This window comes from Ictidomys tridecemlineatus, chromosome 10 (genome assembly GCF_052094955.1).
Source record: "Ictidomys tridecemlineatus isolate mIctTri1 chromosome 10, mIctTri1.hap1, whole genome shotgun sequence".
NCBI classification, from domain to species: Eukaryota; Metazoa; Chordata; class Mammalia; order Rodentia; family Sciuridae; genus Ictidomys; species Ictidomys tridecemlineatus.
In genome coordinates, this window is record NC_135486.1 from 11,486,784 (window position 1) to 11,506,195 (window position 19,412).

A 19,412-nucleotide genomic window follows, 5' to 3' on the forward strand; every position below is an offset into this window, starting at 1 on the left:
GAATCAGACCCTGAGTACAAATGTATCAGCTATCCAGTTTTTGAGTTCTCAGAGTAATCTCGCAAGCCACCAAACCCAACGGGAAAGCAAGCCGCACTATGCTCTGTACACCATCCTGAGCTCCCCCAAGTACAGTCCCCTTTGTGTCTGCCCCAGTGGAGCCCTGCCAGGAGTTCTCTAGATTTCACAATGGGTGCATGTAGACACAGTTGGCTAATGCTTGTTGTGAACTCCTAGGCTCCTGCAGCAGAAAGCTGCCTGCTTCAGCTCTCCCAGATGCATTTGCAGTTTTTCCCCAGCTGTTTTAATCTGTTGTTAATTGAATCTGAGAATATGGGACTACTTTATATTTTTAATAGGCATTGTTATTCTTTTTTTTTCCCCCTTGGTACTGGAGATTGAACCCAGGGATGCTCTACTACTGAGCAACATCCCCAGTCTTTTTTATTTTTTATTTTGAGACAGGGTCTTGCAAAATTGCCCAGGCTGCCTCAAACTGGGGATCCTCCTTCCTCAGCATCTTAAGTCATTAGGATTATAGGTGTGCACTACCACACCTGGCAATAGGCATTGTTACTTTATTTATTTATTTTTAAAATATTTTGTTTATTTAGTTGTACACAATACCTTTATTTTATTTTTATGTGGTGCTGAGAATTGAACCCAGGACCTCACGTGTGCTAGGCAAGTGCTCTACTGCTGAGCCACAATCCCAGCCCCAAGCACTGTTACTTTAAAGTAGGATCTTAAATATTACCTGTTGGGATATTTAACAATAGAACATATGATTTTTTTTGGACTAGTTGGTTGTTGACAGAATAGATCTCTGGTTCACAACTTAACACTTGTGGTTTTCAGTATTCTCTAAGTTACTGGAAGAGTGTATGGCATTTATAAATGTGCTAAGCACAGATTTGATCCTAGTCTACTACCTAGTAGGCAAATCTCTTATGATTTGGTAATTTCTATTTTTTTTAACTTTTTAATAAATTTGTTCTAGTTATACATAATAGTAGAATGCGTTTTGACACATCATACATAGTTTTTCTTTCTTTCTTTTCTTTTTTTTTTTTTGGTGGTGCTAGGGATTGAACTCAGGGCCTTGTTCATGCTAGGCAAACACTCTACCAACTGAACTATATCCCCAGCCCAACACATCACACGTAGATGGAATATAACTTCTAGTTCTTCTGGTTGTGTATGAGGTAGTTACACCAGTCTTGTAATCATATATTCACATAGGGTAATAATGTCCAGTTCATTCTACTACTATCATTCTTATCCCCTCCCCTTCCTTTACTTCCCACTGTCTAACCCACAGTATCTCTCTTCTTCCCTAGCTGCCCCACATTATGAATTTCTGATATTTTTATAGTAATTTTTGTTGCCAGCACTATGTTCCTGCTGGCCACTTCTAATACCCAAAGAGAAGAAAATTGCATTAGATCCAGAAGGAGAAATTTGGGATAAATTAAAGAGTAAAATATAGGGTTTTGTGATGATTTAATTTTATGATGCAGATGAGTCTTTATAATATATTTGGTAATATGAATATGAATTACTTCATACTTAAATGTATGTAGGAGTAAAAAGAAAATTAATTATACTTTAATATTTTATACACCATGGTAATATTCTCAAATTTGGGTACCTTTCCAAATGTCTTGGGACAAATTTCTCATACTATTAAGGATCTCTTATACTTGAAGTCATCACACAAATTTCATTTGTTGAAATTTCTGAGTTCAGTTGGAACAGTGAAACAGTCTCTTTGTCTATGTTTCGGTCCCTTTCTCTGCACATACACCCATATCCTTCTGGATAAAACTTTGAAGATCCATATAATTTAGAAGTCCTTTTGTAAGGACTTATCTTTTTGTTGGGTAAAGGATAAAGTCCAGGGTTTGTTTGTTTTTTTGTTTGTTTGTTTTTACTGTGTCAGATACCACCCTTGAAACTTTACCTCCAGACTCAGTTCCTGATGCCTCCCATCTCTTGCATCTTGCCCTCTCCCCTCTTTTTGAACTATTGGCAGTCTTGGAATATGAGAGAATATTTTGCCAATCCTGGATTTTGCTCTTACTATTATTTCCTTTGTCATGTTGTTCACTTAACAAACTACTATTAAAAGTGAAGAGAGGAAGAAACTAGATATTTCACTTCTGGCCACTCCTTCATTTTCACAGTATCTAACATTCAAGTAAGGGTTGGTAGGGAAAGCTAGTTTGGTTTTGCAAAATGCACCAAGGGGTTAGCAAACTGAAGATGTGCAGTTAAGATGTATCTCATTAACTGGTTATGCGAGTGAGCTCAGCCAGATCATGACCTCAGTATTGGATCATGGTCTCTCATGTAAAATCAGGAGATTGGATTAATGTGATGGTTTTACAACTTGCTTTTTTCATTTTTGTTTTTCTTTCCTTTCCTTTTTCTTCCTTCCCCTTCTTTCATTCTGGCACATTTCAAAGACAGATACTTTCTCATCACTTTTCAGTAAATTCTTGTAGCCATGATTGTCTGCAGGGATTGGGGGTGCATGAGTTGGGGAGCATGCCCTGGGAAGAAGAAAGAGCAAGTGTTGCACTTAAAAGAAGAACAAGTAGGCCCAAATCTCCATCACATCAGATTAGGCCCCAACTTCCTTATTTAGACTCCTATAGCACAAGAATTAAAATCAAGAATTAATAAATGGGATGGATTCAAACTAAGAAGTTTCTTCTCATCAAAAGAACAATCAACGAAGTGAATAGAAAGCCTACATTTGGGGAGCAAATTTTTACCACATGTGCATCAGATAGAGCACTAATCTCTAGGATATATAAAAGAACTCAAAAATCTAAACACCAAATAAATCCCAAATAACCCAATCAATAAACGGGCCAAGGAACTGAACAGACAGTTCTCAGAAGATGATATAAAACCAATTAACAAATATATGAAAAAATGTTCAACATCTAAAGCAATTAGAGAAATGCAAATCAAAACTACTCTAAGATTTCATCTCACTCCAATCAAAATGGCAGCTATTAAGAATACAAACAACAATGAGTGTTGGAGAGGATGTGGGGGAAAAGGCACACTCATGTATTGCTGGTGGGACTGCAAATTGGTGCAGCCAATATGGAGAGCAGTATGGAGATTTCCTTGGAAAACTTGGAATGGAACTACCATTTGACACAGTTATTCCTCTCCTCCATCTATACCTAAAGGACATAGCCACATCAATGTTTATAGCAAGCAGCACAATTCACAATAGCTAAACTGTAGAACCAACCTAGATGCCCTTCAGTAGATGAACAGATAAAGAAAATGAAGTATATATATACAATGGAATATTACTCAGCATTAAAAGAGAGTAAAATCATGGCATTTGCAGGTAAATGGATGGAATTGGAGAATATTATGCTAAGTGAAGTTAGTCAATCCCCCCCAAAAAATGCCAAATGTTTTCTCTAACATAAGGAGGCTGATTCATAATGGGGGTAAGGGGAGAGCATGGGAGGAATGGAGGAACTTTGAATAGGGCAAAGGGAAGGGAGGGGACATGCTGGTAGGAAAGATGATAGAATGAGATGGACATCATTATCCTAAGTTACATGTATGAAGACACGGAAGGTGTGACTCTCCTTTGTGTACAACTAGAGATATGAAAAATTGTGCTCTATATGTGCACTATGAATTGAAATGCATTCTGCTATCATATATAACAAACTAGAATGAATTTTTAAAGATGTTTTAAAAAAAGGGCAAGTGTCAAAATAAGGGAAGACCAAAATGAGGGGACTTCAGATGCATCCACATTGAGATATCTAAATAATATTAGTATCATTTTTTTATATTAGTCTGAGGCAAAAATATTTGTATGTATATAGCTCAGATCCAAAAAGTTGTTCATGAATTCATTTGGCTCTTTGTCACTAAATAAGTGACCACTAGCACCATCTGTTGGTAGTAAGTGTTGTAATTTTATTGGATGTGTAGCTCTCAGAGTTCCAGTGAAATTGTTCAAGTTAATTCAGGAGAATTTATAGTTTTTCCCTGTACTTTTTTTTTTTAATTAAGTTGTTGATAGACATTTATTTATTTATTTATTTATTCATTCATTCATTCATTCATATGTGATGCTGAGAAACGAACCCAGTGCCTCACACATGCCAGGCAAATGCGCTACCGCTGAGTCCCAGCCCCAGCTATCCCCTGTACTTTTTTTTTTCTAATTAAAAAAATATTTATTTTTTAGTTGTAGTTGGATGCAATACCTTTATTTCACTTATTTATTTTTATGTGGTGCTGAGGATCAAACCCAGGGTCTCACACATGTGAGACCCCGCTAGTGCTCTACCACTGAGCCACAACCCCATCCCCTCCCCTGTACTTTTTAAAAATTATTTTTTGAATTTATAAATGGACACAATGCCTTTATTTATTTTTATGTGGTGCTGAGGATTGAACCCAGTGCCTCACACATGTGAGGCAAGCGATCTACCACTGAGCTACAACCCCAGCCCTTCCCCTGTACTTTTCATTTTGAAATAGTTTCAATCTAATAGTGAAGTTATGAGAACAATATATTAGGGTTCTCCACATAAAATAATATGTGTGTATACATATTTTAAATATATGTGTGCTCCTTATATAATTGTAATATACTTAGTAATATGTAATTCTACACATATCAGAAATTCCATTTCTTAATTTTTGGTATACACACACACTCACACAGTACATACATATAAATAAGTGAATGAAGAATTGACTCGTGATCACAGAGGCTGACGAGATGTGCAGTTTGCAAGCTAGAGACCTAAGAGAGTTGATAGTTGATTCAGCTCCCCTCACACACGGTGTTCTGTTCTCTGACCATTTGTAGGTCCATAGTGGCATACTTTAGACAAATATTTAAATCTGTTTAATTAATTTGTATTGTTTCCATGCTTTTAATTGCTAATATCTTTATTGGTATGTATTCTTTATTTCAATTATGTAGAATTTTGAATTAAAAGGACTTTTAGTCTTTTAAGTAGAGAATCTGATCATAATGCTCACACTCTCCCAAAACAAAAATCAGAAATGTGTTTGGAGCACAATTTATCTTTTTACTTGGAACTGTATTCCTGTTGTCTGAATTTCTAGTTAACCTATATTCATATCTTAGGTCAAGTGCCATAGGAGATCTCAAAGTTGTTGTTAGAATTACTTATTAAATTGTTTTCATGAATTTTCTATACAAGAGATAAAGCATGACCTTTAAATGAATTATTTTATAGATTTTTTTCCTCTTTGATATTTAGTTCTTTAAAAGTCTTTCTTGCTCTATAAGTTATTAATTTCCAGGCCATTTAGGTATAACCCTTCTGTGTAGATGGGAGCCCTTTCCCAAATGGATCAGTCCATTATTGTTGCTGTGTAGTATTAAATGCACCTAAACCATTTCTGGAAAGACTTAGATATGGAATCTTTTTTTAAAAAAAATTAGGATAAAATGAATCCCAGCAACTCAGCAGGTGGAGGTAGAGGATTCCAAGTTCAAAGCCAGCCTTGGCAATTTAGGGAGAGACCCTAAGCAACTCAGCGAGACCTTGTCTCTAATAAAATACAAAATAGGGCTGGGGATGTGGCTCAGTGATCGAGTGCCCCTGAATTTGTTCCCTGGTACAAAAAAAAAAAAAAAAAAAAAAAAAAACCTGTGCCTATACTTAATATAAATTTGAATGGACTATGCTTTAGTATTTATAAATGATGAACTCAAGTTTCTGAAATTAAACTTTTAATTTGCTATAGTCACTTCATTTTTTTAAACTTTTCTTTACACTTTGAAGAAATAATATGTGCTTTTTAGAAGATGGTGAGGTACATTTTTTTGTTTTTTGCAAAAAACAAAAAACCCAGGGCTTCATGCATGGTATGCAAGCACCCTACCACTGAGCTACATCTCCAGCACCAAAAGTATGTTTGTTTCTCTCTCTTTCTCAGGAATTGAACTCAGGGGTGCTTAACCACTTAACCTCATTACCAGCTCTTTTTGTATGAGACACGGTCTTCCTAAGTTGCTTAGGACCTTGCTAAGTTACTGAGCTGGCTTTGAACTTGGAATCCTCCCAAGTTGATGGGATTACAGATGTGTGCCACCATGCCCAGCACAAGGTACATTTTAAGTGGGCCAGTTTTTTTCCATTGTCTTTAGTATTATGCACTTTACTTAAAGTAGATATTAAGATGGTTACATGATAAATGAAAGTTTTCTGTTGTCATCTTCTAATTTCAGATGTTAGCTTAGATTGTTTTGAAACTCATCTTTCTCACACATCTTGATTAAATATAAAATCTGCAAAATATAAATAGATGTTAAAGTTAAACAATAATTTGGTAAGTGATTTAGTGAAATGGGAAATGATTTATTCTAAATGTGTGGATTAATTTCAACATTATCAACTTTTTTCTTTTGCAACTTGGATAGTGTGTGAAATTGCTAAACCTGTCATTATTTTTGGCTTACAGGGATGGAAGTTTCTCCAGATCTCATCCTTTTTTCTTACAGTTTGGGTGTGTTCTTTCCATGTGAATTGCTGCTGCTTAAAAATTTCTTTCTATCCTTTTATTAAGATTTAAGTTTACGTTAGGATATATTTTAGTTCTATACTAATTAATGATTCTTTAATTTTAAAGAATTAATAATAATTTCAAGTTGTATATTTCTGAAAAAGTTTATAAAATAACATTTGCATTTAATCTGTACAGGTTAAAACCCCTTCTGATTCCAAGCATTTTGAATAGGGGGTATACAGCCTGTTCTTAGAAATCAGTCAGTGGATATAGAGTGGTGTTTCTCTCAAGGGGCTTCTCATCATTGCATCAGTGATTTAGTATTGCATACTGTAAATTCTAAAAATATTTTTAAATTTGTAAATTCATCTTTTTGTTGTTGTTCTGACTGAATACTTTATTCAGCGTAACACGCTTGGTTAGTCCTGAAGTTGGCTTTCTGTGTCCCATGTTTTTTCCACTGTACTGCTTTCTCTGTCCCTTGGGCATAACAGGTGGTGAGGATTGTTCATGAATTAATGTGAATTACTTAATTTTTTTTCAATATTATCTATCAGAAATTGCTATTTCCAAGTGATGAAGGATTTGAATTAGGACTGGTGATAGAATAAAGGTGATTGAAGTGAAGGTGGTAGAATGTGAGCATGAGGTTTTATACAAATAGAAGACTAGAAGAAGGTCCTAAAGAGACTGGAGAGGCCTGGTGGGAAGGGTCCTGCTCATCACTTCAGATACTTTCCTGTCTTTGGCAACAGATGGGAAAATATTGTTTACTACTCACCTTCCCTAAATTCCTAGCTTGTTAAGTCTCCAAATATAGGTATTAGTTTCCTAAGATCATTTTCCTACTCATAAATTTTTTTTCTAGGGAAAACTGGGTATTGAACCCAGGGGCTCTCTACCGCTGAGCTACATGTCCAGCCCTTTCTATATTTTTTATTTTATCTCTAATTTGCCAAGCTGTCCTGGAACTCACCGTCCTCCTGACAGGCTTGTATCACCACACTCGGCCCTACTCAGAAAACTTAATGATTCTAAATTCCTCTACTTGGCACTTGAAATTCTTCCACAGTCTGGTCCTGTCACTTCAAGCTTTACCATAGCTCGTCAGGAAGTTCTTTGTATTTAGCAGGCCAGTGTTCCATGTTACATCTTCTCTGTGTACCATATTTGATTTCCTACTTCTTCCTTCTCCTCACCATATTTAAACTTAATCAGAGTAGGAACGAACAACTTTGTAGTCCCCCTTTCCATCTTTCTTCTCTTTCTTCCTCTCTTCCAGCTGTCCATCCCTCCTCTCTAAGCTTAGGCAAGTTGTCTAGCCTCTGATCTCTAAAAGGTTATGTAATGTTATTACCTCATAGGTTGAAGAGGAGTTGAGGTATTTTTAAGGGAAAGGTACTTAGTGCATGGCCTGATAGCAGAATGTACCCCATAAAGGTTAGTCTTTGTTAGTGTGCTGTGTTCCAGTGCATAAAATAAATGATAGAATTTTCTAGGAACAGATTAATAGTTCATCTTTTATATAATAGTTTATCTTTTATATGTATGTTATATAAGAAGAATGGTATTTTTACAATGAAATTTTGAATTTTTAAAAACATTGACAGTAATTTAAAATATTAATCATCTCAGAAATAATGATTGAGACAATTGTTTTTACACCTAACTTTACTTTTAACTGTTGTGAAAGTAAACAGAAACCAAGATAGGCGTTTCTACTTTAAGAGTTTAATTGTTTTTCGTGTAAGATATTCTTTTTTTTTTTTTTTTTGCTTTTGAACATTATATACTACTCTTTATTTTATCTGATTTTTTTCGAACATTTTTATTTTTAATTAACACATATTAGCTGTACATATTTATGGGGTACAGTATGTCATTTCAATACATGTACACAATGTGTAATAATCACATCAGGACAATTGGCATATCCGTCACCATGTAAGATATTCTTAATTGCTCACCATGTAGACTAATTTTGTGGTTTGTTCTTTCTTTAAGAATGTTTAAATATTGCCTTTCTTTCTTTATTTTTAAATATTACCTTTCTTTCATTCTTTCTTCTGGATTTCCTCTTAGATAATGTTAGATCTTATTCTTTGTAATCTCACATTTTCGATGTCATTAACTCTTTGGAATTTTTATATAATTAAAATTTTCTGTTTAGTTCACTTCATGAATTCTCTCTTCATTGGGATTTAATCTAATGCGTAATTCTCCAATAAATGTATGTTTCTTTTTTTAAAAAAAATTTTTTTACAAATGTTTGTCTTGCTTTATCATGTCCTGTTTTTTCCATTTCTTACCTCCTATTTCTTATACTTTTTCATTTGAAATTCTTGGAAAGTAATCCCAATAATTGATGTTTCCTGTCTCACTGTAGGTTGGTAGCTTATAGAGTTTATGATATTTTTTATATTGAGTTTGTCAGTGGGGCTTCATTTGTGGGAATCTCACATTACCCAGTTTGAAAGGCACATTTCTCTCTTAAATTTTTGTTCCCACCACCTGCCTTGGCTTTGAGCAGTCTTGCTGGCTTGCAAACATATTTTGTGTGAATTTCTTGTCTTGAAGGTCTTGAACCATTCTGGTAAAAAATTCAAAATCTGTGTCTGTGTGGTAACATGCCCCAGAAGATGGGTTTTTGGAACAGATAATTTCTTTCAGCCATGTCTAGTACAGACAACTCACCTCATCTTTCTATACCAGATATATTTTTCCCCCAGAGTCTCTTAGTACATAGATGGGGTGGGTATACTTTGAACTGTTGGGATATGTAGGCATGTGGCAGGAAGGAGAGGGCATGTGTCTCAGTTCCATTCTTGTCTCTTGGTGACCTTATGTTTTTCTTTCCAAATAGTGTAAAAATTCAAGCCCCTATCCTAAATTTCTCTTGGAGTCAGTTTTACTTGATTTTTGTCAGCTGTATTGCTCAAAGTAGAAATTTTCACCACACTGTGTTAAATCTTATGTGTATTGATTATTTAATGGCTACTTTCCCGGTACTTTTATGGTTAATCTGGCATTTATGAATGATTATAGTGTTTATTCCTTCATTCTTTCTTTGAACAGATACTTATTAAATAGGTAATTTAAGTCCAGTACTATGCTATATATGTGTCTGAATGCAAGATGAAAAACAATGGGTTTTTGTTTGTTTTTAAATATGGATCTTTAACTAAAATCAAGGAAATCAAAGATCATTAAGGAAAGAAAACATAAACAGTGTGGAAATACAGGAGTAGACTTTGACAAAAGAGCCCTGGAAGCACAAAGGTGGGAGGCTAATAAACTCTTTGGGAGGTGCGGGCAGGGAACAGTCTATAGCTCCAGACTATATGTCTCATTTCAACCTCTTTTTTAAGTTCCTGTCTTAATAACTTAAACTTTTCATAGTGGCAAATAGCAAAGATAATTTTGCTTAGTCCTCTACCACTAGTGGTTTTAAGAGACAACTGCTTTATCATACTTTTGTCCAAAAAGCTTAATAACTATTATGGCAAAACCAAAATCTTTTCTTTGTTATTCCTCAGCATTTCTATGGCTAAATATTTTTTTGGTGGTGGTGATGGTCAAGTTTACCAGGGATTGAATACCCAGGAACACTTAACCACTGAGCCACATCCCCAGCACTTTTTTATATTTTATTTAGAGACAAGGTCTCACTGGGTTGCTTGGGGCCTCATTAATTTGCTGAGGCTGACTTTGAACTCCGTCCTCCTGCCTCAGCCTCCTGAGCCACTGGGATTACAGGTGTGCACCCCCACACCCAACCAGCTATAATTATTGAAAATAAAGTACTGGGGAATTTGGGACTAATGCCTAATTTTTTTAGATTAAAAAAAAAAATGGAGAAGGCCACAAAATCTTATGGCAGCATGTGCTAAAATGGGCTTGTCTTAGTGCTACCATACACAGGCCATTTATTTATGTCTTTGAATCTCCCATGAATATCCTTTAAAGTGTACCTTTAATTTTTTAAAAAAAATAATATCAAAGGAAAGGAAACTTTGTAGTAACTTTTAAATATTTGTGTTGTAATTATGTTTTACCCTATGTTCTTTTTTCCTCTTGAAACTTTATAAAAATATTATCCTGAGAAGATTTAGTTTCTGTTATTTAACCTGTCACTGCTGTTCTCCTGTTTCTTATAATCGTCCATTTGAATTGTTATTTTTAAATTTGGTTTATTTTTATTTATTTTTTGAGGCAGGTTTGCTATTTTTGTCAAAGTTGGACTTGAACTCCAGGGCTCAAGTGATACTCCTTCCTCAGCATCCCAAATATCTTGGTTACAGGCACACCACCACTCCTTGCAAATTTGTTTTTATTGATGGTGGTGGCAGTGTTGGGGAATCCAGCCCAGGGCCTTGTGCCTGCTAGTCAAGTGCTCTCCATTGAGCTATGTCTAAAAATACTCAGTTGTATTTTTTAAAAGTAGTTACATACAAAGGCATTGAAGTTGCGTCTGATTTTCACTTTTGTAAATAATGCTTGATTGAGTAGTTCTGTATAGAGTTTTGTTTTTTGTTTTTATCTCTTTTTTACAGTTTTGATAGGATGAGTTTCCAGGACTGAGATTTTAGACCAGACCTGTGCATACTGTTCCATACTGTCCAAAAGTTTCCAGTTAATTGCATTCACTACCAGTTTACTTATAGTTGTTGCTTAACTTTTCTAGAGTATATCTTGAAAAATCTGAAATCTTTAGCATAATTGTGATGATGATTATGTAAATTATTTTAGAAAAGACTATGCAGCTGGTACTGTGAAATAAGATTAAATTGACTAGTAAGAAATTTTTGCTTTGGCTTACCCCTTGTTCATTTATAAAAAGGCCTTGGTTTTTTGAGGAGGCAATGAGAGCAAGCAGTTAGGGGCCGAATGATTGTGCCTGCAATTTGACAATCTAGTTCTGTGAATTTGAGAAGGAAGAATGTATGCTTCAAGATTTCCTGATCAGGGATGTTGCTTAGAAAGAACCAATATCCCTGCTTTGGTAACTATCTTAAAAGTTGAAAAGAGAGTGAGTAGAAACTAATGAATTTTAAAATAGATGCTGTGATGTTGATAGTCATTATGAATGATTGTGCCATATATAATACTATGAAAAATAAGTTTAAAAAACTAAGGTTAAAAAATAAAAGTATGTATTAATTTGATAAATTTGTCTGAGACACGTACTAAAAGAATAAACCCATGTCACCCTTGGAGCTTGCAGTGTTTAAATATGAACCCTTTGTACTTCACCATTATTAAATAAAATTGACATGTAGTATATTTGTCAATAATTATGAGTAATTTCTTTAAGATATACTATGTTCTGTTTTTTTTTTTTAACATGTAATGAACTTTTACGTGACCTCCAGTATCATGGAATATTTAACAGTTTAATTAAAAACAGATGGAGAAAAGTTGATTATGATTGGAGCTTGCAAATATATTGTTATTATTCCCAGTCTGCATTGCCTTTTTTCAGTATATAATAATAATAATTAAATTTACATATTTAATAGGTAAAGATACAATTCCTTTAACCATGAAATTAAGAATCTTTTAGCACTAGGGGGCACTCTTGATTTATGAATTCATGTCATACTTAGTCTATGCATAGAATATGGAATGAGATGAAATTATTTGAAAACATTTCATTGCAAACTGAATGTTACTGTCAAGAAAATTGGAATTATCAAGCCAGTTTTGTGTAACAGGGTGAACATAAATTTATCATTAACAGTGTTGTCATAGGTTAATGATGCTTATAGAATATTATAGATAATATCCATTGGATGAAATTATAGTATTTCTGTGCTTTATTCATTTCCTATTGATTTTCTAAATGTCTTTGAAATGGTTTTAAAACCACCATTATTTCAAACATTTTTTTTTTTTAATTCTAGCACAGTGTTTTCCTCTTGGGTACTTAGGCAATCTGAAGAAATGAAGATAAATTTAGGATGTGACTGAGGAGTGTTATTATTAGTAGTAATTTTTAAGTATTTGAAAACCAGGGGTAGGTGTTGCTTCATTTAGGAAATAGATTTGGCATTTTTATTCATTGGCATTTACAATTAGGATTTTAGCAACTTGTCACCAGTGTGTGCTTGCTAGAGGCATATTTCTAAGGTTTTGTCTTTTTTATTTAGAAGACTCCATTGAATTTAAACTTTATGTAGAGTAAGTATATGGTAACAAAAAGTCTGCATCATGGTAATAGAATTCTTGTTATGTACCAGCACTTGTTTTAGGTGCTTTTGCATATATTAGCTTGTTTATCCCCAGGACAACTCTGTCAGGGAGGTATCTATTGTTATTCCTGTTTTATAGATGAGGAAATAGCAAGGAAAGTTCAAGTTTCCTGGGTTTATATAGTCAATCTTGTTCTAGGCTCTGTGCTTTTCAGTTGCTATCCTACATTGCTTTTTCAGAGAAAGTAAGTTTAGTATTGAAGGAATTGCTATTGACATTATAAACTTAGTCTTTAAAGTAGAATACCTAAATTATAGACACTTACCATTCTATTATGAAAAACATTGTGGAAATTTTAAAAGGGTCCTTCAAGTCCATTCAACTTACAGAGAGGAGAAAATTTTGTCAGAGAGGTTAAGTTAGCTACTCAGTGCTGTACGGAAAGTTATTTGTGTAAAGATAGTAGTACCTCAAGAAAATATTCTGACTTCCAGTAAAATAGAAAAAATACAGTATTATGGAAAAAATATTTAATATTGATGGTTTGTTTCTTGTTCTTGGCTCATCATTTACCCTTTTTCCAAGAGGTTTTATTTCTTGTATTACATGGGAATAATAATAGCATTATTGTTATGTTGTATTATACAGGTATAATATCTTCACTAACTGATGTTCTTGGAAGCTGTGAAATGAGATAATAGATTGAGGGTATTCATAAACCTTAAAGCCCTATAAAATAAACATGTCATATTTTGTGGTATTTTTATGACACATTTTATATTTTATTTTTCTGTGTTTATGGTACCTTGGTCCCCAACTATCTAGATCACCAGGAATGAAAAGCTTAGCCGGGCATGGTGGTGCATGCTTATAATCCCAGTGGCTAAAAGCTAAGGCAAGAGGATCATGAGTTCAAAACCAGCCCCAGCAAAAGTGAGGTGCTAAGCAACTCAGTGAGACCCTGTCTCCAAATGAAATAAAAATAAGGGCTGGGGATGTGGCTCAGTGGTTGAGACCCTGAGTTCAATCCCCAGTACCACAAAAAGAAAAGAAAAGCTTATTCAATATTTTTTATTTAGAGGTGCCATTGGATTTTGAAATTTTTATTGTATAGGGCATCCATTACTTTGCCACATGATTTTTATACTTAAAACTAAAAAAAAAAATTATTTTATTCTCACATATTCCACTTAATCAGTGAAAAGTGATGCTTCACTTAGGAAGAAAACAGTAACAACTATTGAATACTGCCCATCTGGTGTTTCTGATTATTTGAAAATAGCTTATAGGATTGTTCTCATGTTCTCAATCTGGATTTAGTGGCTTAGCTAAAATAAAAGTTCAGCAAATGGAGTTCAGCAAAGATGAACTATTTTGTTCCTTAGCATAGTGGTAGGCATGGATTGGTGTTTTTGAACTTCAGGGAAGATTTTTAACTTTTCTATCTATCTATATATTTTTTTTCTGCAGACATAATGTATTTGTGGCCTTGGACATGAAGTAATCAGTCCTCTGTTGCTGTAAACATAGGGTGGGGACTGATGAGGGAAGCATGGACCTGATGAACGGACAGGCAAGCAATGTTAATATCGCAGCTACTGCTTCTGAGGTAAGACATTTTACAAAACCTCACTATAAATTTTCTCACCTGCCTTTTCTGACTTTTCATTCACTGTGGTTGGTTGCATTTTTAAATTAGAATGTGAGATAAAGAGCTATGTGTTTTTAAGAACTTGCAGTTTTGTCATTCATGTATTCACTGTTCATCCTAGAAATAGTTCTCATCTATTTAAAATACTTGAAAGATAATAATAAGAAATGATTACTTGAAACTTTCTTTTTAGGTTTAATTTTAAAGGAAACACATAATTTCCTTTTAGAGTATTCCTACTTTATGTGAACCTTGGACAATAGTGAAAGTGAGGCAAAGAAAGATTATTTATTTGGAATCACTGAATTTTTGGACATCATACTGATTTCAAGCCTGTTGAAGGAGATCAAAGAACTCTAGGACTGGACTATTAGGCTTAGTCTGATAAGGTAGATGGAGATGAACACTGAACCAGGTGTTCACCTCTCTAATTAGTATATTGTGATTTTATTTCTGCTTCATCTTTTTCTTTTTTTGCCTGTCTACAAATCTAGAATACTTACCTTAGTAGTTTTAGCATTTGTCTTCTATGTTTCTCCTTCGTTTTTCTCCTATATTGGAGAAGACTAACATTTATGACTCTTAACACTTTGTTCTCAAAGTATTTTAATAACAATTTTAAATCCACCACCTTTAGGCTATTAGTAGTACCACAGTTCCATAGCCACCTACACTTAAATCTTTTAAGTTCTTTTATCTACTCCCTTTTTCTTGGCCTGCCACAACCATTTTCTTATCCCAGCGGAATCCACTAGCAAAACAGAAATTATGACCTTAAGTGATGTAATCATGGGAGTGACATCATATCACGTTTGCCATTTTTTTTTATTGGTTGTTCAAAACATTACAAAGCTCTTGACATATCATATTTCATACATTAGATTCAAGTGGCTTATGAACTCCCATTTTTACCCCAAATACAGATTGCAGAATCACATCAGTTACACATCCACATTTTTACATAAACCTTTACCATTTCCTACTAATTAGAAACAAGTCATGGTCCTGCCCACACTGAAGGGGAGAGAATTACAAAAAGGTGGGAATCCCAAGAGGTACAGATCCTTGGCAACTGTCTTGGAGCAGCCTATTCACCAGACTTTGGCTTCATCTCCTTATTTCTACTATTACCATCCTAGTTTGGTTATTTATGATTTCTTGTCTAGATTATTGCAGCAACTTTTCAGTTTAGTTTTGCATTACTATTCTCTATTGTTTCTGTTCCATTTGTTTGAAATTTACCATTAACATTGTTAAAATAAAGTTTTTAAACTTTTGTCTTATCCCCAAACTATTGGTAGTTTCTCATTGCCTACTAATAATATTAGAATGCCCCCACAGCCATTCATTATTCAATATTTTCTGCAGAATGGCTCCCAATTTTATTTCTAATGGATTTAATTCCTATTTGAAACTTCTGTTGAAAATACTACATTTTAAAAAATGTTTATATAAATCATTAGCTTTGCCTACTTCTGTTCTAAATTTTCCGTCCAGAATTTTTCTTCCCTTTCCAATGTGTCCCTTTCCTTACTGCACAAAAAGATATTGTCTTTTGAAATGTATTTCAAACATTGTAACTTTTAATAAAAGCTTTTCTAATTCCCTAAAAGGTGGGAGTTTTCTTGTTTTTGAAACTATCACTTTAAAAAATCTTTAGGCTTTTTGTTTTGTGTAAATGTATGCATAACTTTTCTTCCTCCTTGAGCCAGGAATTATATTGTTTATGTATATTTACTTAGCATATTAGGAATATATTCATTTTTCTTCTATTTATCTATTTTTTGAAAAAAAATTTATTTATTGATGGACCTTTATTTTATTTATCTATTTGTAAGCAGTGCTGTGAATCAAACCCAGTGCTTCACACATATTAGGCAAGTGCTCTACCACTAAGCTACAACCCCAGCCCTATTTATCTATTTTTGATCAGTGCTTTGTAGATACACTTAAAAATGGATTTCACTGTGGTGTATTTATACATGCACAGAATAATTCTGTCATTCATTCCACATTTCCTCCCCTTTCTGTCCTTCCTCTCTCCCTCTCAGTCTCCTTCTTCTTCACCATTGGTATTCCCTCTATCCTTATGGTTTCTGATCATTACTTTTCCTTTAATTCTAGATTTGACATATGAGAGGAAACATTTAATGCTTGATTTTCTGAATCTGGTTTGTTTCAGTTAGCATGATGTTCTCCATTTCTCTTCATTTACCAGCAAATGCCATAATTTCATTCTTTTTTATAGCTAGGATAATTCGTATGTGTGTGTGTGTGTGTGTGTGTGTGTGTGTATATGTGTGTATGTGTAAAATGTATTTTCTTAATTCTTTCATCTGTTCATAGGCACCTGAGAGATTCCATACTTGGCTTTTGTGAGTTGTTTTCCTTAAATATTGATATGGGTGTATCATTGAACTTTTTAGAGTCCTTCTGAATAGGTATCAAGGATTGGGATAGCTAGGTCATATGGGGGTTCCATTTGTAGTTTTTTGAGGAATCTCCATACTGTTTTTCAGAGTGGTTGTATTAATTGGCATTCACATCAATTTTTGAGTGTGCCTTTTCCCTAACACCCTTGCAACATTTATTTGTACTCTTGATAATTGCCATTTTGCCTGGGAAGAGAGGAAATCTCAATGTAGTTTTAATTTACATTCCCCTGATTGCTATAGAGTGGTAACATTTTTTTCTATATTTCTTGGTCATTTGTGTTTCTTCTTTTGAGAAATGTCTCTTTAGTTCTTTTGCCCATTGTTGTCTTCTTCTTTTTTGGTGGGGGAGGGTTAAGCTTTTTTGAGTTCTTTTTATGTTCTAAATATTAATCCACTGTCAAAGGATTAGCTGGCCAAGATTTTACCCCATTCTGTAGTCTCTTCATACGAGGGGAGCTTTACCACTGAGATATACCCTCAACCCCTTTTATTTATTTTTTTGCCACAGTCTGGCTGGGCACAAATCATAAGCCACTCAAGCAGGAACAAACTTTATTTCCGAACTCCCGCCAATGCCACCCACGCGGCCACACCACACACCAACCGGAATTCCCTCCTCTAGCACTTCCCCAACCAACAGGATCTCTCCAGGAATCCCCGGAGAACTCCAAAGTAGGGCTGAGGTAGACCACAGGGGTCTAATATACAATTGAATACACAGCTTAACATAACCATGGTCATCTCAATGGCTCGCTGGCGGACTGGGCTGTGGCTCTCAGCATTTTTTATTTTTAGACTAAGTCTCACTAGGTTGCTTAGGGCCTCATTAGATTGCTGAGGCTGGTCTCAAACTTTCCTTTGCTATGCAGAAACTTTTTAATTTGATGCTGTCTGACTTAATGATTCTTAATTTTATTTCTTGAACTTTTTAGGGGTCTCAGTAAGGAAGCTGGTGCCTGTGCCAATATGTTGGAGTGTTCAATTTATGTTTTCTTCTAGCAATTGTAGAGATCTGATCTAATTCCTAAGTTTTTGATCTACTTTGATTTGACTTTTGTGCCAAGTGAAAGATAGGGATCTAGTTTTGTTCCTTTACATATGAATATCCACTTTTCCTAGCACCATTTGTTAAAAAGGCTATCTTTTCTCCAACATGTATTTTTGGTACCTTTGTCAAGTATTAGATGACTGTTAACTATTTGGTTTGTCTCTGTCTTCTACTCTGTTCCTCTGGTTTTATGTCTATTTTGATGCTAACACCATGCTGGGGTTTTTTTTTTTGTTTTTTTTTTTTGCTATAGCTCTAGTATAATTCAGCATCTTTTTCTTGCTCAAGATTGCTTTGGCTATTCTGGGTCTTTTTATTCTGCCAAATGAATTTTAAGACTTGTTTTTCTAGTTATATGAAGAATGTCATTGGTATTTTGATGAGGATTACATTGAATCTATATAATGCTTTTGATAGTATGGCCATTTGGACAATATTAAATCTGCCAATCCAAGAATATGGGAAGTCTTTTCCATCTTCTAAAGCTATGGTTTTCATCTCCTTAGTGAGATTAATTGCCAAGGTTTTTGTTTATTTTGATTTTATTGTGAGTTGGATAATTTTTCTGATTGCTTTTTCAGCAGAAAAAAAGGATATAGAAAAGCTATTAATTATACATGTTGATTTTGTATCCTACTACTTTGCTGAATTTATTACCTCTAAGCATCTTCTGGTAGAGTTTTTTTTCAGGGGGGGGCGCGGGGGGCGGGCAGTTCTAGATATAGGATCAGATCATCAGCAAAAGATAATTTGACTTCTTCTTTTCCTAAGTGTAAACCTTTAATTTCCCTCTCTTGCTTCAACAACTATGTTGAATAGGAGTGGTGAGAGTGGACATCTTGTCTTGTGCCTGATTTTAAAGCAAATGTTTTCAGTTCTTCTCCCTTCATTATGATGTTGGTTTTATATGTAACCTTTATAATGTTGAGGTAAGTTCCTTCTATTTCTATTTTCTCCAGCATTTTTAACATGAATGGGTGCTGGATTTTCTCAAAGAAAAAATCTCAATGGATTTAAAAGAATATTGTTCAATTTTCTTGAACAATATTCTTTTAAATCCATTGAGATTATCATATGATTTTTGTCCTTAATTCTGTTCATGTAATGAAGTACATTTTTATTGATTTGCTTACGTTTAATGAACCTCATATCCTTGGGATGAATCTAGCTTGATCATGTATACATTCTTCTTAATGTGTTTTTGAATGTGCTTTGGTAATATTTTATTAAGGGTTTTTGCATATGTGTTCATCAGAGATATTGGTCTATGGTTTTCTTTCCTTGATGTTTTTGTACCAGTGATTCTTAGCTGAGAATCCATCTTGTCTTGAACTTTTCTTTGTTGGAAGGCTTTTAATTGCTTTGTTTCATTGCTTGATATTGGTCTGTTTCGGTTTTCTGTATCTTCCTGGTTCAATTTGGTAGGTTATATGTGTCTAGAAATTTGTCAGTGTCTTCTAGATTTTTCAGTTTGTTGGAGTATAAATTTTCAAGTGATTTCAGAAGTATCTGTGGTGAGGGGCTGGGGATGTGGCTCAAGCCG

General features: G+C 34.3%; 1 protein-coding gene across 3 annotated transcripts in view; it reads left to right on the forward strand.

Annotated features, from left to right (window-relative positions):
• Ralgps2 (Ral GEF with PH domain and SH3 binding motif 2) overlaps positions 1-19,412 on the forward strand; it is a 168,687-nt gene that overhangs the window by 24,270 nt on the left and 125,005 nt on the right. For all 3 annotated transcript variants that reach the window (XM_078022374.1, XM_078022375.1, XM_078022376.1), the window contains exon 2: positions 14,206-14,344. In XM_078022374.1, the coding sequence (XP_077878500.1) occupies positions 14,288-14,344 (57 nt within the window). In that variant the 5' untranslated portion in view covers positions 14,206-14,287. The remainder of the gene's footprint in view (positions 1-14,205; positions 14,345-19,412) is intronic.